Consider the following 22110-nt stretch of genomic DNA (forward strand, 5'->3'; position numbering starts at 1 on the left):
GTTAAAATAACCGCAAACATGATTCGATTTTACACTGGGAATGTTGGCATGCCCCAGTGCATCCTGGTCCATCGGAGCTCATTTATATTCCTACTGTATGTGTAATGTGCTGGCCTTCCTTAGTTTAAATTGATTGGATGACAGAGAGAGAGATGTGTTGGGCTGTTTGCCCAATCAGGGGTTAATGTGCTTTAGGAGATCAACTGACGGAGAGAGCTAGAGAATGAGAAAAGAACAAGGAAGAGAAAGAAAGAAAGAAGGTTGAGCAACCAGCTGTCAATAGGTGACAGGGTAGTTATTCTGCCAGGGTATTAGAGTTATCATGGCTGTTCAACTGCCTGATTAATGTCACTGTGGTTTCTTGTGTGCGTGTGTGTGTGTGTGTGCGTGTGTGTGCTTGACTGTAGCAGTTACCCTGCCAGTTTAGGTGTGAATGTTCAGTGTTTGCATTGGTCTAATCTTTAACTTGAAAGAACAAAGTCTACTTCTGTAGTGGGGGAAAAAAGCATTTTTTTTCTGCATGACCTTGTAACATGAAAACACAATAATCACTGCAATCTTAACCCATGTTACAATAAGTAACCCGAAAACAAAACTCTAGATTAAAAACCTCCCTTTTGTTCGAAATTGCGGTTTGTGTTAGAAAAAGTTATTCTGAGGAAATCCTAAGGGAGACATCTTGCCACAAGATGTTCATAAATCTTCCTGCAGCACACCTACACAAGGCCTTCACCCACTTCAAAGAGTGCAGCCTATTTGCCTGCACTATATGCAAGTGTGTGCTCCAAGCTTGTGACAGAAACCCACAGATCTGCAACAACAAAGCTGCTCAGTTATCAGGGTGCCCCTGCTAATAGCACTTTTTTTATTACCTCAACCAACCACTTGCACACAATACATTTATCACCCAAATGGCACAAAAGCAGCACAACCGGATCCTGCAGAGAGCCTGCAGCAAACACTCACTGAACATACAGTCAACACCACAGCCGAAACCTGCACTCTGTCTCTATTTAACAGTAGATTCTATATTGACTCTGAAGAGTGATGATGCATCACACGTGGTGACTCAAATTTTTGCCTTTAACACATTTTATCACCTTGCTGCACAAGTCACTGACATAAAAAGAGAGAATTTCCTAACAGAATAAACAGCTTGGAAATAAGGAAAGTGAAAGGAAAAATAAACATTTGGATTTTTTCTTACCTGTGACGGATATGGTCATGGGTGCTTCCAGGGTCCTGTCATTGTCCAGGTCCCTGCTCAGCCTCAGATCCCCAGTGTCCTCGTTCAACAGCAGCAGATTGAGCTCATTCCCCGACTCAAACTTGTACCGCAGTTTATCCGACACATCCGGGTCATGAGCTGGTACCCTTCCTATTATTCCTGATGGGAAACTGTTGGACTTGTTGGTGATGTAGTTGTTGAAGATAATCTCAAAGTTCTGCAGCACTGGCATATTGTCATTCATATCGATGAGGCGGATGTGCACAGTGGCCCGACTCACTAGTGGAGCCGAGGTGGCCTGGACCACAATGACATACTCTGTTTTAACCTCGTAATCCAGGTCTGTGAGTGCAGTGAGGTCACCGTTAAAAATGTCCAGCTGGAAAACTTCTGGAATATTCCCTTCTACAATCTGGTACATGATCTGAGCGTTGGTGCCCTCGTCCGGGTCGGAGGCACTGATCCGGGCCACGACGGACCCAACCGGGCTGTTCTCCTTCACGTCAATGAACAGCTCGTCCTTCTCAAACACTGGAGCATTGTCATTTATGTCTTGGACTACCACGTGAATGGGAACAGCAGCTTTCAGAGGCGGAACCCCCCTATCCACAGCATAGGCCTTCAGATTGTAAACAGGGACATTCTCCCGGTCCAGTTTGCGAGCCGTTCTGATGATACCGGAGTAAGGCTCGATAAAGAAATCCCCCTCTCCGTCATCACCGCCCTGAAACGTGTAGCTCACCCTGCCATTCGGGCCAGAGTCTCTATCTGAAGCAGAGATCTGGAGAACGCTGGTGTAGACAGGTGCATCCTCAAAAACGGTCCCCTGGTACCTGTCCCTAAGAAAATGAGGAGTATTATCGTTGGCATCAAGGATGATAATCTCCACATAGGTGGTATCAGATTTCTGAGGGATTCCATTGTCTCTGGCAATGATGGCTAACGTGTAGGAGGCCTGGTCTTCATAATCAATCTCCATTTGTGTAGTGATGGCGCCTGTATCTTGGTCAATTTTAAACTGAGGAACATTGTCCTCCATCACATACGTGATGCGAGCATTTTCGCCCGTGTCCTCGTCCGTCGCACTGATCACCACCACGGTTGAGCCCACTGGTTTTTCTTCACAGAGCGTCACCTGGTAGTTTGCACTTTGGAAGACGGGCCGGTGTGTGTTGGCGTCCGTCACGTTGATGAACACCTGAGCGGTGTCGTAGCGCGTTCCATCGCTGGCGGTGACCGTCAGGACGTACTGGCGTTCCTGCTTGTAGTCCAAGGGGAGGGCTAAGGTGATGAGACCGCCGCCGCTCTGGCTGGTGATGGCAAAGCGGTTCCTGGTGTTGCCACTGGAGATCTGATAGGTCACCACGCTGTTGATGTCCCTATCTACGGCCGTCATTGTCAGCACGCTGGTACCCACGACGGCATCCTCGTTGATCTTCAGCGAGTAGACCTTCTCTGTAAAGGTGGGTACGTTGTCATTCACATCAAGCACCGTGATGCTGACGCTGGCTGAGGATGACATCACAGGTATCCCATGATCCCTCGCCTCCACGCCAAAGGTGTAGAAGTCAGTGGTCTCCCTGTCAAGCTCTTCACTCACTGTGATCCATCCTGTGCTGTTGTTGATCGTTAATGGAAAACCAGGCAAGGTGTCGGTTAACCGGTATTCCAAAAGGGCGTTTTCTCCGGAGTCACTGTCAATTGCTTGAATGTGAATAACAGAGTAGCCAATGGCCACGTTTTCCAACACAGTTGCCTGAAAAGGTGTGCTGACAAACATGGGGGCATTGTCGTTCACGTCCACCACTTGCACCACCACCATCCCTGTGCCATTTATCAGAGGAGGCCTGCCACCGTCCTGAGCCTTAATCCGCAAATTATACTCTCGAATCATCTCATAGTCCAGAGGATTGATGACATCAATCACACCAGTGGGGGAGTGAATGTAGAACTGTCCTTTAACGTTGCCGCTGATGATGCTGTAGTGAACTTTGGCGTTGTTCCCCTCGTCTTTGTCTGTGGCTTCCACCTGAATGACTTTGGTGTTGACTGCCACATTCTCTGGGATCTGCACAACATACCTCTTTTCAGTGAACTGTGGGTAGTTGTCATTCTCATCCTCCACAGAGATCTTGACAGTAGCAGTGGCACTGCGGGGGCCTGGGTCTTTGCCCTGGTCGTTGGCCTCGACAATCAGCTGGTACTTGGCCCGGATCTCCCTGTCAGGCCGCTCTCTGATCCTCACCAGGCCGTTCCGCGAGTCGATTTCAAACACAGAGTTAACCCCGTCTCCGTTGACAATTTTGTAAATCATGTTGGCGTTGGAGGGAGCGTCCCCATCAGTGGCTCGGATTGTCATCACTTCAAACCCCATTTCGACGTTCTCCCGGATGCTCACGCTGTATTCAGTTTGCTCAAACACCGGGCTGTGGTCGTTGGTGTCACTCACAGTGACAGTGAGGTAAGAAGTGGCAGATCTTATGGGGGAGCCGTTGTCAATTACAGTGACTTTGAAAACATGGGTGTTTTTGACTTCTCTGTCTAGTGACTGGACGGTTGTTATGCTCCCTGTCTGGGAGTCTATGTCAAAAAAGTCATTGGACCTTCTGTCAAACAAGGCTTCCATGCTGTACTCCAGCCTCCCTGCCTCTCCATCATCCGGGTCAGTGGCTTTCAGGGTGATAACCCGCGTACCGGCCAGCTCATTCTCGGGCACAGACACCTGATAGTTGGGGAGCTGAAACTGAGGAGCCGCGTTTACCTGTCGCTTCCCTCTACGGATCAATTCCCCAGACTTTCTCAGCATGCTTTCATGGACGGACCCACGTTGTTTGTGCGCTTTCACAAGCGTCAAACTCAGCTGCACAGACAGCCTGCCGCCTGCAGAGCTGTGCAGAGAGCAGTGCAAACTCGCCTCTGTCTGTCCTCGGTGCTCCAGACACAAGTCAGTGGCCAGGAACAGCACCCCACTCCTGAACACTGCGCTCACGTCTTTGCCAACACACACGCTGTCCAGAAACACGACGCTGTGCGTAAAGGTGGGCAGACGCTCCGTTACGTTCAGCAGAGGTTTACCTGCAGGTAAGCAGGAAGTCGCCTCCAGTTTTGTAAGGTGTTTAATGTGAATGTCTGGCTTAGCTGACGCTTTCTTTCTCTTGTATTTAATAAAACAGTCCTGGCCGTGGACGAACACATTAAACTGTGTCAGAACCACGTCCCCAGATGTGGAGGAACCTGTTCTGAAATAAACAGGAGCCGGGTTCCTGGCTGTGTGAGCGCACTGCACTTTGTGGGACAGACGGATGACCCCGTCGTGTCTCTCCACTTGGAAAAAACTCTGGATGAATTTGGGAGATAAAGTCCTGTCAAGTTTAAAAGTCCATCCGGGTCCAAGCGACAGGTTTGCCAAAAGGGTCCCGGGCTGTAAAGTCTCCGAAAGGTGTATCTCCAGACATCCAAAGAGCGGCACGCTGAACAGGACACAAACCCAAACCCAACACATCGGGAGCTCCATGCTCGTCAACCTGCCAAATCCCATCCAACTTCACCGAAACTCCTCAGCACAAGCATGAACTCTCCCTCTCCCAGCACCGAGTTTTACTTTTAGCCCTCATAGTGAAGTTTTTAACGTGGAAAAAGACGCTTGGTGTCCATAGTATCGGTGTATCCACGGCGCGCAGCAGCTGCGTTAACCCACACTGAGTTTAAAATGAGCACAAAATGGCTCCGTGGCTCTCCTCCTCCTCCTCCTCCTCCTCCTCCTCCTCTCTTCTCCTCGGAGACTTATTACCATAAACCTGCTGCGTTCCCCCCCTTTGGGACGCTTTCACTGAGGGGGGGCTTTTTTTATTTCTCATGGAGATTTAGGAAGTGGACCTGACCGGGCAAGTGCATTGTTATTAAAATTGGGTGAGAGCTGGGGGTACAACTCCTAATGCGTGGTTGAGTGTGTATTGTGTATATGTTGGAGAAGTTGTAAGAACTAATGGTGCATAAAACACATACATGTAAAGCAATCCAACGAAAACTGAAATGTCAAACAATTTGAAAATGATGTTGACATGTCACACAACTCCAATAAAGCTGCTACTCATGTGTGGATGGAGTAAAAAGGTGGACACGGTTCAACTACTTGTATCATCCTCATTCAAAAACTGTATACGAATGTTACAGCTTGATAAACTACATTATTATTTAGTTATTACCTTTGTTAAAAAAAGATATAGTGTCATAGTGAGAATGTTGAATAATCATAACACAGTACTTATTTTTTAGCATAGTAAGTTATCTCTCAGAAACTAAAAAATAACTCCCTCTAGAAAAGTTGTATCTCTCTCTTTATGTCTCTCTCTTTTTATGTCAAAGTTTTTTATTCATATAGTAAAACCCATTAGATAACCATATGATATATAATATTTTCTTCTTTATGTTCATTATTTGTTTATGGACCTTCTATTTTTTCACTTTAGTGGGTTGCATGATGATATATTAGCAACACATTTTATTATTCTCTTACTGTTTTTGGTCTGAGCCTATTATATTCACTTTTTCCCCCCCACACACAAGAAAACCAGTTTTACGATGACAGATGAAAAACAGGAACTTTCCCCCCCACCCCAAACAAAATCACAAAAATATTATAAAATAAAGTTATATTTACTGAGAAAACAGACAATATGATGAGGTCATATTTGTATAATTAGGCTCTGACATAAGTGTCATTAGGATTCATAGGAATATACAGTATGCTGATCGTGCAAAACAATGCTGACGCGAGTAGCACAGGTTCCCCTGCAGGTTAATCTTGTACAATAGCGCCCCCTGTGGATCAATAACGGTAGGACAACCAATGCACAATCACACACTGTACATTCTCAAGTAAATAAAGACTCTGGAGGGAATATGCCGGCCAATGAATCACTTATGAGGTTTATTCACTCGCTGGTAAATGTTCAAGTATTTACAGCTTGTAGTTTAGGAAGAGCTTACAACCATTTTAAGAGAAAAGGCACCTAAAATGTCCAATGTATAAATCTCTATAATTTGTTGTTTCAAAAACCCTATATATGTTTTTAACGGAATCAATATTCATGACAGTATAAAGTAGTTCAATAACAGCTGAGTTGAACAATACCACTGTCTTGAACAACACCACATTTGCTTTTTAATCCTATTTGGTTGTTCTTACTTTAGTACTAAAGCATTAACATAGTTTATCAATAAACAAACAGAAGAAAACACGAAGCATCTTGCTTTTTGAAAATGATTCAAAGAACAAAGTAGAGTCATGGATGAACATTGATCCGCTTTAGGTTTGCAGTTGGCACAGAGGCAGGGAAGCATGAGTGACAGTCAGTCAGAAAAGAAGGTACAGGTAAAGGACAGGAGGGAAGTTCGTGAACAACATGAGAAACCTTGGAGATGATAGTAACCCTTCAGTGAATGAAAATTCTGAATAATCAAGAGAATTATTTTTCACAGAATCACTTTCACTCACAGTTAAGAGGGCCAACAATTGTGTCCAACATCTCTAGACCCATAATGAACCCTCTGCTAGCTTAGAGACAAATCCCATTTCCCTGGGTCACTCACAGGTTTACTACTATTACAGTTAAGAAAACCACTAAAGAGCTCAGACTGCCAGCGTCAATAAAAAAAAGATAGCTTTTCTTCCAGACCACAAGTGACAAGACTCTCCATATTAGAGTTTGGGTTGGAGGAATTTTTGACATCTTCTGAAACATTTTAGCACTGGCTAACTATTTAAAAATCCAAGCTGGACTTTGGTTTCTGATATGACAACTCCTTTTCCAAAGAATAACCAAATTCTGGAGATGGAGCATACATCAAACACTTCTTAAATACCAGATAAAGTATCAAGTACATGAATATCAAACAGTTTTTTTTCCCTTAAATAATATAATGCCAGGCTGCAGGTCTTTGCACAGCAAACAGATCTAATGACATCATGAATGTACTATGGAGTACTTGCAGAGTATAAATAAAGGCAACGCATTATGTTCGCTATACAAGTGAAAATGGGGTTGCTGCCACTTAGCAAACCATCTTATTACTTATTAAACTTTATTTTTCTTATCAAATCTTATCTCCACTCAAAACACCAGTAGGCTTGGATGCAGATGGTTAATCTGAGCAGCTAGCAGATATCCTCATTAACCGTCTTGTCCTCATCCTATCAATACATCAAAGTATTTATAGAACCATCACCTGTAAGGGGTCTCTAAAACAACATCCGTGTCACAGTTTATCCTCATGAACAGTGTGCTCTACATAATGTACCAGACAGAGCTCGTCAACAACACGGCCGGGCTGGTCGTCTCAGCTGGCTGGTTCAGGGATCGGCTGCTCCTTGTGCTGCGCGGCTGCTACCAAGCGTTCTCTGCCCTGTTGGAGGGTGTATTCACTGGGCCCCAGCTGCATGATCTTCCCACTACCCAGACACTCGTCTCCTTTGTACAGCACAGCAAACTGGGGGAGGAACGTTAAGAAGGGCTAAGAAAACACGCACATACTCCTACAATGAGAAAGCCTTTTTGGTATTATAACTGGTAGGCCCATGCAATTACACTGTATTCTGTAACGCAGGTGTGTTACCTGTCCGGGTGTCAGAGCTCTGACTGGCTGGGAGAGTGTGATCCACACAGAGCCGTTCATGTTCAGGGTCACTGTGCACGGAGCTGGAAAGAGCAAAAAGTGTTTTATTTTTTCAGTAAATTCTCTTTCATCAATGTACCGGCTCTAACGGCAAAAGACTCACTGAGAGGCATCTGGTGGATGAAGCGGAAATGACACTCCATCATCTGGGTCCTGACTAGTTCAGGAGGCGGGTCCACCGTTACCCAGTGGAAGCGGTCTGTCCGCATCGTGTCACGGAAAAGAGCCGGGTGATTGGTTGTTGGAGCCTGATTGGGGAGACATTTATGGAATAAAATTACAGAAAAAGTTGGTCATGTTTCAAACAGTGTTGCATGATTGACTACACTTTAAAAAAAGTGGGCAAAATAAATATAAATCCTAAATGTAAGTGAGAATTTTCTTTTCAACATAGACCGACTTTCTCACCACAAACACATCTCCAGTATCGGTGTCTTTGTCCACCACAAACCAGGGGTCTCTCTGCCCTCCAATTCTCGCCCTCTGGCCCAGCGTCAAAGTGAACCAGCCTGTACAGACAGACACACAAGGGCAAATGACAAGGGAAGGAGCAGGAAGTTAACAATGAGATGTTTTAAGTGTCAGTAGTTTGGAACACAAATTGAAAGGAAAACCCACGAGAATCAGTGAAGAAAACACAGATTTAAGTGTTAATTGGCCTAAAATATGACGCATTTGATAGCCATCACATTCTGACTGCATAAGAAGAGAAGTTCACAATTTGAGAACCTGAATCAAAAATGAGCATGCCTTTGTGTGTTCCCTTGACAGCCCTGTCCTCAATGGAGACAAAGTTCCCTGGTTTGGGTTCCAGATACTGGAAACAGGAGAAAAAAAAAAATTGTATAGGTTTACATGTATTTCTCAATACATGATAGATGAGAGGGCAAAAAAGAAAACAAGGCACATTTGTGATAAATTTGTAATGTTGAAAAAATATTTGGAAGTTTTAATTCTTACCTCCAAAATAAAGTTTTCAAAGTTTCTTTCTCCAATGAAGCAGATGCCCATACTCTGTAAAAGATCAAGTTTACTGTGTGATTTGACTAATGTGATTACATATATCCCTATTACATGATCTTTCTTTATAAATGTGTGTGTGTGTGTGTGTGTGTGTGTGTGTGTGTGTGTGTGTGTGTGTGTGTGTGTGTGTGTGTGGCTACCTCTTTCTTCTTCAGCACATGGTGAAAGCCTGCCTCAGCAGCAATCTTTTTGACGAAGTCTTTGGTGAGTCCGGCCAGCGGGAACGTGGTTTGTCGCAAGGCATCCTGGGAGATCTGACTGAGGAAGAAGGTTTGATCTTTGAGGAGATCTGCTCCTTTGTACAACCTCACCGCTGGGAAGAGAAAAAAAAAGATTTCTAGAAGGCCTGACCTCACATCTGGTGCTGTGGTGAAATTCCCCTCCCCGTCAAACTCTTACGATTTCTGATCTCGAATCGATCTCTGAAGAGAGTGGTCGGTGGCGCTGCGCGAGTCTGCTGGAACAACTCTTCGTCTTCCTGTGACGTCCTGGCGTAGTGGCCTGTTGCCATGGCATCAGCACCTAAATCAACAACAGCACAACGCGAATGAAACGCCATATGCATTGTGTTCGACATTGAAATCATTTCAATTCAATCTTCCCGTCTCTAACTACCAACCATTGTTTACCAAATATTAAACACATATAGTTGCTGCTTGAAATGAGTATGTATCAGTTTATGAACACATTATGATCACATACCCAGAGTGTTGATAGCATACTTGTGGAAATGGTTGAATTTGATGTGCTTGTTGCAAAGTATATCTGGGTTGGGCGTCCTCCCCTTCTCATACTCCTTCAATAGTTTACTGAAAACGGAAACAGACAGATGAGACATCCACATGAAAGAGTTACACAATTAAATCATGTTCAATGTCTATGCCAGGATGCCACAAATACCTGAAAACTTCAAGCCAGTACTCTTTGACATAAGACACCTGGTGGAAGGGGATGTCCAGGCTCTGGCACACTCTGTAGGCGTCCTCACAGTCTTTCTCTGTAGTGCACACCCCTCTCTCATCCAGGGAGTCCCAGTTCTTCATAAAAACTCCTGTTACACTGTAACCTTTAAAGGAAAGAGAGGGAAAAAACAGCTGCGTGTCTGACTTTTGATTTATTCACGGAGAGCAGTTTTTAACTGGTTAGATGACCTTTTAACATTAGCAAGTCAGTGTAGACATGAGTGTGTCAGACATGACAGGCTTTCCTCACCTCTTCTCTTTAGTAACAACGCCGCGACAGAGCTGTCGACCCCGCCGGACATGGCGCACACCACATGTCTAATAAAACCCATGTTTCCAAATGACTGTCCTGTCTTATAATACTATTTTCATTGCGTAACTAAGAAAAAGTCTCCATTGACACATTCGTGGGTAGCCATGTTTGTGGGCCGTTTACTAATAACGTCCGACTAGAAACACCGTTCGAGCGGAACCAATGTTGCAGGTGCGAGCCGCAAAGAAACACTGTAAACATTACGGAGCCGTCACTTTTTAAAGTAACGGGAAAGTCCAAACAAGTGATTAAGGTCAGTGGGAATAAGCATCATGCACGAAACATATCGCTGTGGTTTACTTAACTTCTCTTTTTTTGTTTTGTTATTGAACGTGCATTCGCTTTTCTTAATAAATCTGTACGGGTGCGTGGTCGGTTCACATGTCAAGGTATTATACAAGAATAGCAGATAAATCCCGAAATAGTATGTTAGCTAGCTAATAACACAATATTTACAATATTAATTGTAATATGCACATATGATGAATGCAAGTTGGAGTAGTGTAAAGGGCTGATGTGAAATCCTATAAATGGATAAATCTATATTAAAACTACTGTAGTAATTGGAAAAAAAAAAGTATAGTACTTATTATTGATATATGATTATTATATGTGAAATGCATATGTTTTATCAGCCATAATGATGGCTCCACAATGCAAATGTATTCATGCTAATTGATTGTGTGTTTCTGACACAGATGGGTGAGGTGTCAGCAGACGCTGTCACCCTGGACCTGCTGAGAGAAGCCAGGGAGACTGTGAGAAGCAGCCCCCTGGGTGTCATCAACACTCCCATGATCCCCTGGTGCCAGACTACCCTACCCCTCGACATCCACTGCAACATCCACATCAAACTGGAGAACATGCAGCGAACCGGTCGGACGAAACCACTTTTAATTCTTCTCACACAACCGTGCCTCGGGCTCGTTACTAAAGAATTGTCTTCCATTTAATTAACAGGGTCGTTCAAGATCAGAGGAGTGGCCAACCAGTTTGCAAAGAGACCAAAGGGGGGGCATTTTGTCACCATGTCTGCTGGGAACTACGGGAAGTCTTTTGCGTACGCCTCTAAACACTATGGGTCAAAGGGCAAAGTGGTGATGCCTGAGACGGCCCCTGTGTCCAGATCCGTCCTTATACAGGTCAGAGGTTATCACATGACTGTCAGTTTATGCTGTGATTCGCTTTTATTGTTGTATAAAAAAAAATCTGTACCAATCTGAAACAGAATTATTCCTCTGTTGCAGTTTAGCTGCGTATTGAAAGTATAATTCTCCTCCTCAGAGTTTCGGGGTGGAGGTGGAACGAGTTCCCACCTCCTGTCTAATGAATGTGGTGAACCGCTGCGTTCAGGAGGATGAAAGGACCTTCCTGCACTCCTACGATGACCTGGATCTAATAGCAGGACACGCCAGGTACGCTCAAGGGCTTACAGCCAAATAATGATGATCCAAACTTCTATCTTTTAAAGCAAAGTCTAAAACCGTGTGTGTGTGTTTGTGTCCAGTCTGGGTATGGAGGTGCTGGAGTTGATGCCCGAACCTGATGTGGTGGTGGTGTGCTGTGGTGGAGGGGGGCTACTGGCCGGTGTAGCCGCTGCCATCAAACTGTCAGGCTGTGATAAGACCAGAATCTATGGTGTGGAACCAGATGGAGGTAAAACTAACTCACAGGAGTAAAAAACTAAATCTGCAGTTTTAGCTTCACACTAAGAGCCACAGAGGCATCATAGCAGCTCAGTGAACTTTGGGTTTGTTGTGTTTCTGTTTAAACCCAGCCTGCACCATGTACAGAAGTTTCCTTGAGAAGAAGCCAGTGGGCATGGACACCAAGAGCATCGCCTCAGGACTTGCACCACCTTTTGCAGGTATCATGAGAGACATTTCTCTCAATCTATATCTCCTTTGCTTAAAAGTATCAATGTTTTAGATTGAGGCTTATTATTTTAGGGTTGAAAAACTAATTATTGTTACTGATATGGATTCATGTCCCTCTCCTTTTCTTTGCATCCCAGGCACACTGCCCTTCGAGTTGTGTCAGCGTTACGTGGAGGGGATTGTCCTCATAAATGATGAAGAGATCAAGGCGGCCGTGTCCACCCTCTTCAGGTCTGGCCTTGTGGTGGAGCCGTCGGGCTGCGCTGCGTTCGCTGCCATCGTTAGCGGCAAGATACCGGAGCTGGAGGGGAAGAACGTGGTGTGCATCCTCAGCGGAGGGAACATTGGAAAGGACGAGCTCGCTAACTTCCCAGGCTGACAAAAGTACACTACTAAAATGTGACTTTTGATATTTTTAACACACTGTGAAAATGCAAAAAAAGATTCAGGTCTTCCGATGTGGAAAGAATTTCAGTGCCGTTTTGTCTATAAATGTAATAAGTGAGTTTCTGTTGCAACAGCGGAAGCAGACATGAATCATGATGAAATTAGTTTTGAATTTCTATGGACCATAATGTGAATTTTTACTTATTTTCTATAGCCAAACTCTCTTGATGAGCATTTCAAGTGTCATAATCTCAAGTAGATCAATAAACATCTCATCTCAGTGTCATCTTGATTGTTCCAGTGTTTGCAGTCTGATTCAAAAAAACCTTCAATCTCATGTATTTGACAGTATGTTAATGTTTGTGCTCCCAGAGAAAATCTGAGAATGAATGAAAGGAAACATCCAGGTGTATATGAAGAGATTTTTTACATTTAGTTACAGAATTCTAGTGTCCCTACAATTGAGATTAAATGACAGGTCTTTCAATGTGATTTAAAAGAACAAAGCTGCACACAAATGTTTTAGACAACTAGTACATTTCATATTCTTGAATTCTTCAGGTGACAGGGTTTGACTGAATCTTTGTCTTGTTGTCTCGAAATCTAGCTGACATTTTGCCCAGAGCTTTTTAAATTTCAATATTCACCAACTGCTGGCATGAGACCAGTTTTAAATCACTGTCCTCAAACCCAGAGCCCACCTTCAACTTTGAGACACAAAATAACTGTCCCCGAAAAGCTTGAAAGAAATGACTGAGACAAATGAAAAACGGCTGTGGGAACTCGTGATGAAAACTATATAGACAATGTAAGCAGGAGAAATGACAAGTAAACTCCATGAAAATATACATTAAAAATAAGATGTATTATCCTTTCAGCTGGGAAAATTTGATTTGAGTTTGTATAGAGTGCACAAAAGACAATGTTTGCATCTGTTGGGACAGCAAAAAAAACATTATTAATACGAATCCAAATCTCATATGAAAAAAAGGCATCCAATTGTTTTTTTTAAGTCCATTTGTGGTCCTTCTTCCTGTCGTAGCTACATGACATCCTTCGTGGCCATCCTGCATACTACTGAGTCCAGAAGAGTCCCACACTTCTCCTCCTGGGGGGTGATTTTATAAAGCTGAAAACACAAGAAAAGGTATGATTAAAAGAAATGTAACTGAAATGCATTTAGTAAATATGGAAATAAGTTTGAAATGAGGCTGACAAAATAATACTTATCACTTCAACCTCTCTCTAAAAAATTCTAACTTATGGTCACCCATTCAGATAATGAACACTATATATAGAATACTGCATGTGTGTGCATGTCCTAGATTTGACTCAATTACTTGTCTAGTGAAACGCACATAGCAAGACCAGATAACACGAGTCGCATGAAATTGAAGCATTGATGGAGAACCTTTTTGATTTTTGCATGGTCTGTCAGCGAGGATACTTCTTCTGCCGGAACCTGCCGTCCGCTCACTCTGGCTCTGATGTCTGACAGCAGCTGTGGCTCATCTTTGTCGTGAACCAGGACCACCAGGACAGAGCCATCGCCATCAGAGCTCCCAAACCTTTTGAACGCCTCTGAGATCTGTTTTAGGGAAGGCATGCAAATATAATGCATTTCTGTTTTGAGTTTGTTCATGTACGTTAGGGCCATTTATCCGATGCTGCTATCCACAGCAAGTAGAATTAAAGATAACATTTCAATGTCTAAATATCAGTTAGGAGAGCATTATTGAAAGCAAAACGTATTCCTGCACGTCTAAAGTGATAAAGGTTTGATGCCGTTTGAAACAACAAGAAGCATTCTCAGACCAAGAAATAAAGGGTCATGTAAAGATAATGAAGTTAGATTATATTTACTTACATTATTAGTAGGTGACAGGTTGAAGATTATTTCTGAGTACAAACTTCTCGTCTTCATTTTCCCAATTGTCTGTGAGTTGACAGCCTTGTTGGCAGCTACCAGCACTTGGAAAGGATTTACCAGCTGCAATTGAAAAAGAAAGTCTGAGGATGAACGAGGTGCCACTGTTAAACTGACTACTTTCACTTCCCATTTGGAAAGTGACGTAAAATATATATATATAATATAATAAATAAATATATATATATATATATATATCAGAACATGCCTAATCTACGTGAGTTTGATAACAATGTTGCTCAGGTTGAATAAAAACATCTCACCATCGTCGGGTTAATCAGGGCTCCCTTTATTTTACCCTCCACCGCGCACTGCCTCAGCTCTGCAGCATTTTTGACTTCCTTGAAGAGCATCTGAGTCACACTTTGGTCGGGAAAGAGCTCCAGTCCGTGTGTTAAATGCATGTTGGAAATTGGCTTCAAGAAGAAGCTATGAAGAAAATAACGATTTACGGCGGTTCACATGAACGTCTGCACACGAGGGGGAACCATAACACGGTGACACCGCATGGGAGCAAAGTTCCTCTTAAGGAAAACGTTTCCAACTTGCAAAACTCAAGAAAACGACATTTAAAAGTTTTTTTTTCCAATTTGAAATGTATAACATATGATCACTGTGGCTTCTATAAATACTGCTGTTTATCTAGAAGCGTGGTGCTTAACCATTTAGCACAACTAGGAACTAACAGCTATAAAACCGTTTCCGTGCCGGACATGTTTCAGCAGCGCACCGCCAGCTGTCAAAAATAAAACTCTTCCGTTTATCAATACTGGAAGGGCTCAAACCAGTTTCCCCTCGGAATTGAGATTGTGCAGGGTTTTTTTTAAACGAGAGAAATACTGATATGAGGGATACTCGACGTTATTACAGCTGTCTTTGAACTGCATTCACTTTTACATCGGATTTCGTCATCAAACATGGAGAAATTTGAAGGCTACATCTTCACTGCGCTCTGCAGCACCAACTTTTTGATCTCCTGCCTGCTGTTCTCCAGAGTCACCCGGGAGCAAAGGGAGCCGTACATGGACGAGGTTTTTCATGTCCCACAAGCTCAGAAGTACTGCCATGGGAAATTCAACGAGGTGAAGCAGCTTCCTGAAACTCGCGATGTGGCCATTAAAGGGCGTCTCTTTATTGTTGTTTAGCGGATAAAGGTTGGCTAACTGCGGATCATTTAAAACGATGCGGGTGCTGGGAGAGCTTTTAATCCCCGTGTCATACATACAGAATGGCATTAGTGCAGGTTTATGCCCTTAATGGTATTCTAGATATCATGCGGGCTGCCTCTAGCGAACATCATTCACAGTGCAGGAAAGTGCAGATTAAAGGATCATCGTCATCATTTTTTTTCCGAAGTCAAGTAATTTAAATTAATATTTAGTTTCATGTTTATTATTATTATTATTATTATTATTATTATTATTATTATTATTATTATCTACCCAAGTTCATCTTTGTTGCCAGTGTTTTTGTACATTTTGTAAAAAAAAAAATATATTTTTTTAAGTAAAGAGGTAAAAGAATGAAACGCCACAGTATGGTTTACATTTGGTACTAATTTGTAATTTGCAAGTGCCTTTATCATTTCAAGTGTTTATTGTAAAAATAAATGTGTTTTTTTAATTGTTTTGTTACTGATTAAGTTATTTAAAAGCGTACCATAGTTTTTGTTTTCCTCAAGTAAGAGTCTGGTACTTTACTTAACTCATTTGAAATAGGGACCCTCCAGCATTTTAGAAGGTCACTTTCATTAATCAATGGTAAAAAAAACACTCTTTACTGTAAGCAAAGATAACATCCTGGATGGAGAGAACACGAGTCAGCCTTAATTGTACAAACTCCACCCAGTGACTACCAGGGTGCCACAGAATGCCACATAAAGCCTTCATGTCAAATTGGTGTATTTGACCTCTAACACGGTTGTGATCTTTCTTCAGTGGGACCCAATGATCACCACTCTCCCAGGCCTTTACCTTGTCTCGGTCGGATTCATCAAGCCCGTGGTGTGGCTCGCTAACCTGACGGGCCAGGTGGTGTGTTCCACGGCCATGCTGCGCTTCATCAACCTGCTCTTCAACTGCGGCAACCTTTACGTGCTCTATCTGCTCGTCTGCAAACTGCACCTCAGGGAGAAGGTATGTCCGGACGACGACGGTAATCATGCGCGACTGATCTTGTTGTCATTTTCTGATATCATGTTTCCTCTCTTCCAGACACGAACAACATCACGCAGAGTCCTCTCAGCGCTGTCTCTGTCCACCTTCCCCGTGCTCTACTTCTTCAACTTCCTCTACTACACCGACGCCGGGTCTACTTTCTTCACCCTCTTCACCTATCTCATGACGCTCTACGGCTGCCACAAGGCCTCGGCGCTCCTCGGCGTCTGCTCCGTGCTCTTCCGTCAGACCAACATCATCTGGGTGGCCTTCTGCGCGGGCACTCTGGTGGCCGCCAAAATGGATGAGGCCTGGAGGGTGGAGCACTCGAAAAAGAGGGACGAGAAGGCCCCTACGTCCCAGATCCCTCTGTCCTTCAGTGGAGCTAAGAAAGCGACGCTGTTCACGCTGGAGTTCCTCACCTCCCCCAGCCACCTGAAGGCCGTTCTGCTGGTAGCCTGGCCTTACGCGGTGGTCGGCGTGGGCTTCCTGGTATTCGTACTGCTGAATGATGGGATAGTGGTGGGTGACAGGACAAGTCATGAAGCCTGCCTCAACTTCCCCCAACTCTTCTATTTCCTGTCCTTCGCCCTCTTCTTCTCCCTCCCCGTCTCACTTTGTTACCACCGCGCTCTTCGCTTCCTCCAGGCTCTGAAGAAGCAGCCTCTGTTCTTCATCTTCGTCACATGCGTCTGCTTGCTCCTGGTGTGGAAGTTCACCTCCGTCCACAAGTACCTCCTGGCAGATAACCGCCATTTCCCCTTCTACGTGTGGAAAAGGCTTTTCCAGAGGCACGAGCTGGTGCGCTTCATCCTCGTCCCCGCGTACGTGTTCGCAGGGTGGAACTTCCTGGACGCCTTCAAGTCGCGCTCGCTCTTCTGGACCCTGGCGTTCCTGGTGTGCCTCCTGGCCGCGACGGTACCGCAGAAGCTGCTGGAGTTCAGGTACTTCATCGTTCCCTACCTGATGTACCGCCTGCACATGCCCCTCCCCTCCCTTGCAAGACTCGTTGTGGAGTTCCTCCTGTACACGGCGGTCAACGCTGCCACACTTTACATCTTCATCAGTAAGACCTTCCACTGGCCGGACAGCACAGCCACACAGAGGTTCATGTGGTGAGCAGAAAGAGACACGCGTCTGATGCCAGGAGTTCCCGCACTCGATACAGGATGTCAGTATCAAAAGATTTTCCAGAGAGCCACAGAACATGTGAAGTCTCAGAAATCAAGAGAAAAGCTTCTGTTACATTTCAATAACAGACAAAAATGGCTTATACTTTCACCATTTTTGTACAGTGTAACCAAATAATGTTTGGGATCGTGTATTGGGATCGCCACAGCTTACACTGAGAATCTATATTGCTAGTTTTAACGTGACAGGTGACAGAGAAAATCAAAAAACATTTAATTATGTGGTTTAAAGGTTTGAGTTTTGCTGGGATTTACTTTCAAAAGCCACAAAACCCCGAAGCAACGCTGCAAATTTACTGTGATTCTGTTCAAAGTTACATGAAAATGACGGAGAGTATTGAAAGAGAATACATTTTGTAAAAAGGAAAGTTTTTTTGGCTCTGATGATACAGTGGCGGTATCAGTGTTGCAAATCTGGTCTGAATTATAATGATCTGTTTCAATGAGAGTTTACGGTTTATAAAAGTTGTTTCTACTACAACTACAATTTTGGGCTGAAATGTTGATCTCTCTCCAGGGGGGAAAAAATAATCATGTCATTTCAACATTTCTGCAGGTTTCTGGGAATTGTCAAGGCCGAGTGTTGTTTATGATGGCTGTAACTGTTTTGTACCATAAATGTAAATACCATATGCAGTTCTATGAATGGATCTTTGCTGAAATAACTGTTGACACGAGCTGTAAATATAATTCAAGAGACCAAAAATGACAGCCATATTGTAAAGTTCAGAATTTCTATTGTATGGGATGTTTTTGTAATGATTGAGATCCTTGTTTTTTTCCAGTTGAGAACACTGACATGTTTGACCAACATACTTGTTTATAATTATGGAGAAGATATAAATGTGTTTTCAAATTTTTATCCGATTTATACTTTGACCAAGCCATAACAAGATCCACTGGAAGTGATTCAGAATAAAGATGTTTTGTGTTTGTCATTTAGTTGATTTATTAGTTAACTGTCTGTATCCCTTTTCTATAGTTTTTTTTATTGTGCCTGCTTTGTGTTTATGTGTACGTGTGTGTTTATTTCACCAACATTTTTCTATGTAGATGCATACGATTTACTCGTGAAGTTGATCTGTCCATTCTGCTGTATGCTGTTCCCCTGTTCATACAATTGTGTGTAAACCTTTGATTAAAATGATTAATTCAGTATGAAGTCTCATGTCTAGTTTATTTATACATAAACACCTCCTAGCTCTTTACAGAATACAAAGAGCAGCTGAATGGATACAAGCATGTTGTCTCAACAGATCATTCACTAGGGGGAGCTATAACACAAAGCTGGATTTTTATATGACCAGAGAGAAGTACATCAATCAAACTGGTATTAAATTCAACACTGGACCCCTAAATGGTGTTTTCACAGCAGAGTAAAACACAAAAAACAATGTATTTGTTAACCCAAACATTAAAATCTACGTGGTCAGAGAGAAACCAGCCTTGAAAGCTAATTATGTTTTCATACTGTTCAAATTATCTCCAACTCATCAACAAACGCCAGAGCTTTCAATTGACCTGAGACTACAGTTAGACAAAGACAAACAGAGAAGAGACCCAGGCAGCCAAATTTAATGAGCAGGATCTGACATTCTACGGTACATAATGATGATAATGAAACCTGGCGATTGCTCTGTTGCTCTTTGTAATTTAAAGTGATCTCCTTTAGTTTGGAAGTGAAAGCCCAAAAGAAAACAAGTAGCACAAAGATGGCTCTCCGTCTATTCTAATGACATCAAGCAGTGGGGGTGGGGGGCCAGCCCGCGGAGAGATTTTAATAAAGTCAAACTGGGATGAGTATGCAAATGTTGATTACATTATTCTAACACTCAGGAGATACATTTTGAGCTGTGTTTAGGCTCGGGGTAGCTTGAAATATATTGGAGTATGTGTTTTTTTAATATTCTGGCTTTTTCTAAACCTCATTGATTCTCAGCGTCTCATTCATTTTATACTTCGGGATGATGAAAGTACCGATTAGGCTTTTCTCACCACTTTGTTCTGGGTTTTTGAAAATGATAGCCCAAGAATGAAGCACTACCATCATTCATATGTGTTATTTTGTGTCATGATAACTTTGCCCTTGTGTAATGCAAAATCTCATTAGTTTACTGATGCATTTGGAGGACAACTGGTAAAATGATGCATCCCCCCCTCTGTTACCAAATTTACAAAATGACACTGATTGGCCTTAAGGATAACAAAGTTCATATGAGTTTTCGACTTGTAAATATAGTGTTCACATCAACATCCATGTCGTGATAATGCAACACTTTCTCATCCCAACTAGTCGCATACTGATGCTTTGTCAATGTAACATAAGTACGGAAAACACTTTAGAAATACAGTCCCAGTCAAAAGTTTGGACACCTTCTCATTCAATGGTTTTTCTTTATTTTTATTTTTATTTTTTTCTACATTGTAGATTTATATTGAAGACATCCAAACTATGAAGGAACACATATGGAATTATGCGGTAAACAAACAAATGCTCAACAAACCAGAATATGTTTTATATTTTAGATTCTTCAAAGTAGTTGAATGAGAAGGTGTGTCCAAACTTTTGACTGGTACTGTATCACTAACGTAACTTCGAAATAACTGAACAACACTTTGGGAGATGAACACAGGTCTCCTGGTTGAAAGTCCCATGTTTGTTTAGAATGAAACGATTTTATTGTCTGTGTGAAAAAAAGTTCTTCATATATGTAGGTAAAAAACTGAAATTTCAGTCCTGTGGCTTCATATTTTAAGGACAACACAGGACAGATTATAAACGTTGGAAATTTGAATCAGGATCATGCACTCTAGGAGTTGCCTGTGTTTTAGTCTTTTGAATCAATTTGAATCCGTTTAGTGTGTTTTCAGATAACAAAAGTTAATTGTATCATTGTGGTCGCCTAAAATTGTTGTCTTACTCTGATAAAAAAAAAAAGATGGCGACGGTCTAAATGCTGAACTTGAGGCTTTAAAACCTTTTAAAAAATCAGTGGGTGACAGCATACTGACTACATCCACTTCTTATTTTTGCCTTGCAGATTATAATTAAATTTGTTTGCATATTAAATAATTTTGTCCGTATTAAACTTCCATAGAAGATGTGCAGCATGACATGGCAAAATGGTGGTACATTTGTTACTGATTGGCTTATAATAGAACTGCATTATTACTTAAGGATTACATGTTTTCTGTTTTATTCGTCTCTCTGTCTATTCTCCACACACATGCAAACTTTTCTCCCAGACTTTAACTTGTGCAAGCATCAGAGGCGAGCAATTCTTTAAAAGGGGAGCTTTGAGGAGGAGGACATTTATTTTCTGGACCCGAAAGGTGAGAGCAGAACAACGCAGAAAAGACACTGAGATTAATTTGTTTTAGTGAATTGTATCAGAGTTTATTACTTCATCGTCCCCTGAGGGAACATAAAAGTTGCATGAGCAGAAAATAATTGGGATGAGAAAAGAAGGAGGGGGAGGAGAGGATAAGGAGGACGATGGAGAGAAAAACACAGATCGATGGGTATAATATAACAGAGCAGTAAGAATCTCATTACAAAAGAGGTGAACATAATTACTGCAGTTCAGGTTTATATAATATTATCTAATCTCCACAATCGTGTATAAACAATTGTATAGACTTATCTATGTAACTGTGGAACTATATTCTGTAGAAATACGGAATCTGTAATCTTAATTCTTGACTATTTAAACTTTCATGGTGCCTGGTGACCTGAAAACTTTACCTGCCACAGCCGACATTCAGCCTGTATTTGGCAGGTGGCAGGTGCTAATTTCATTTCCTGGGTGATTGTGACTAACTACACTCTCTCAATAAATACTCATAGCAATTATAACTTTAATTTTAATTAGCTGAATGCTCCCTCTCAATTATTTACAAATGATTCATTCTCACAGTGTCGATCATGAACAACATATGAAAACGTGTGTCAGTGTGTGGGGTCAGCAGAGCGTAAATTGGTCCCCTAACTTTGAACTCCTCTCCACACCTGTCAATCTACATACATGTATCCACATTCACATGTAGCCTCCTAATGTGTGGCTGCAGCGACGCAATCAGAATTCACCAGATTCCCCGCTGAGCTATTACCGTCTCTTTCTCTCTCACACACATGAAAAAAACGTACGAGGCGATGAGGCTCCCAGCACCCAGTGCATCTGCCTGCTGTCTCACTGCATAATGCATTGCCGGCCGAGGTGGAAACACACTTTACACACTCACACACAGAAACAGCTTAGCTGTGATGCATAATGTATCAAGCCAGGTTAGGGAGAACAAGCGGTTTCATATGTACTGCTAATTGAGACAAAGGCAAGGTTCCTGTGAGGGTGCAACTTTGTGTGTTTATGTG

At 42.6% G+C, this 22110-nt stretch overlaps 5 protein-coding genes across 5 annotated transcripts in view; 2 read left to right on the forward strand and 3 right to left on the reverse strand.

Moving 5' to 3' along the window:
• Positions 1 to 4830, reverse strand: part of celsr1a (cadherin EGF LAG seven-pass G-type receptor 1a) — an 85419-nt gene extending 80589 nt beyond the window's left edge. The window contains exon 1 of the mRNA XM_054624576.1: positions 1208 to 4830. Coding sequence (XP_054480551.1) covers positions 1208 to 4766 — 3559 coding nt within the window. The 5' untranslated portion in view covers positions 4767 to 4830. The remainder of the gene's footprint in view (positions 1 to 1207) is intronic.
• Positions 4831 to 6077: 1247 nt separating this feature from the next.
• Positions 6078 to 10334, reverse strand: trmu (tRNA 5-methylaminomethyl-2-thiouridylate methyltransferase). The gene is made up of 11 exons (XM_054624571.1): positions 10139 to 10334; positions 9827 to 9992; positions 9629 to 9735; positions 9326 to 9448; positions 9067 to 9239; positions 8864 to 8917; positions 8654 to 8720; positions 8312 to 8412; positions 8007 to 8151; positions 7844 to 7926; positions 6078 to 7717 (listed from the first exon to the last, which is right to left on the reverse strand). The coding sequence occupies exons 1-11, from the start codon at positions 10218 to 10220 to the stop codon at positions 7568 to 7570; spliced, it is 1251 nt and encodes a 416-aa protein (XP_054480546.1). The 5' UTR covers positions 10221 to 10334; the 3' UTR covers positions 6078 to 7567.
• Positions 10335 to 10348: 14 nt separating this feature from the next.
• Positions 10349 to 12718, forward strand: srr (serine racemase). Its single transcript, XM_054624572.1, has 7 exons — positions 10349 to 10454; positions 10900 to 11077; positions 11162 to 11343; positions 11486 to 11616; positions 11709 to 11857; positions 11979 to 12068; positions 12216 to 12718. Exons 2-7 carry the CDS (start codon positions 10900 to 10902, stop codon positions 12455 to 12457), a joined length of 972 nt encoding a protein of 323 aa, XP_054480547.1. The 5' UTR covers positions 10349 to 10454; the 3' UTR covers positions 12458 to 12718.
• A 157-nt stretch (positions 12719 to 12875) lies between these two features.
• tprkb (Tp53rk binding protein) lies at positions 12876 to 14905 on the reverse strand. Its single transcript, XM_054624782.1, has 4 exons — positions 14656 to 14905; positions 14333 to 14455; positions 13877 to 14053; positions 12876 to 13594 (listed from the first exon to the last, which is right to left on the reverse strand). The coding sequence occupies exons 1-4, from the start codon at positions 14794 to 14796 to the stop codon at positions 13508 to 13510; spliced, it is 528 nt and encodes a 175-aa protein (XP_054480757.1). The 5' UTR covers positions 14797 to 14905; the 3' UTR covers positions 12876 to 13507.
• A 231-nt stretch (positions 14906 to 15136) lies between these two features.
• alg10 (ALG10 alpha-1,2-mannosyltransferase) lies at positions 15137 to 18877 on the forward strand. Its single transcript, XM_054624682.1, has 3 exons — positions 15137 to 15474; positions 16330 to 16527; positions 16606 to 18877. The coding sequence occupies exons 1-3, from the start codon at positions 15310 to 15312 to the stop codon at positions 17665 to 17667; spliced, it is 1425 nt and encodes a 474-aa protein (XP_054480657.1). The 5' UTR covers positions 15137 to 15309; the 3' UTR covers positions 17668 to 18877.
• Positions 18878 to 22110: the final 3233 nt, after the last annotated feature.

The sequence above is a fragment of the Anoplopoma fimbria genome, chromosome 23 (genome assembly GCF_027596085.1).
Source record: "Anoplopoma fimbria isolate UVic2021 breed Golden Eagle Sablefish chromosome 23, Afim_UVic_2022, whole genome shotgun sequence".
Taxonomy (NCBI): Eukaryota; Metazoa; Chordata; class Actinopteri; order Perciformes; family Anoplopomatidae; genus Anoplopoma; species Anoplopoma fimbria.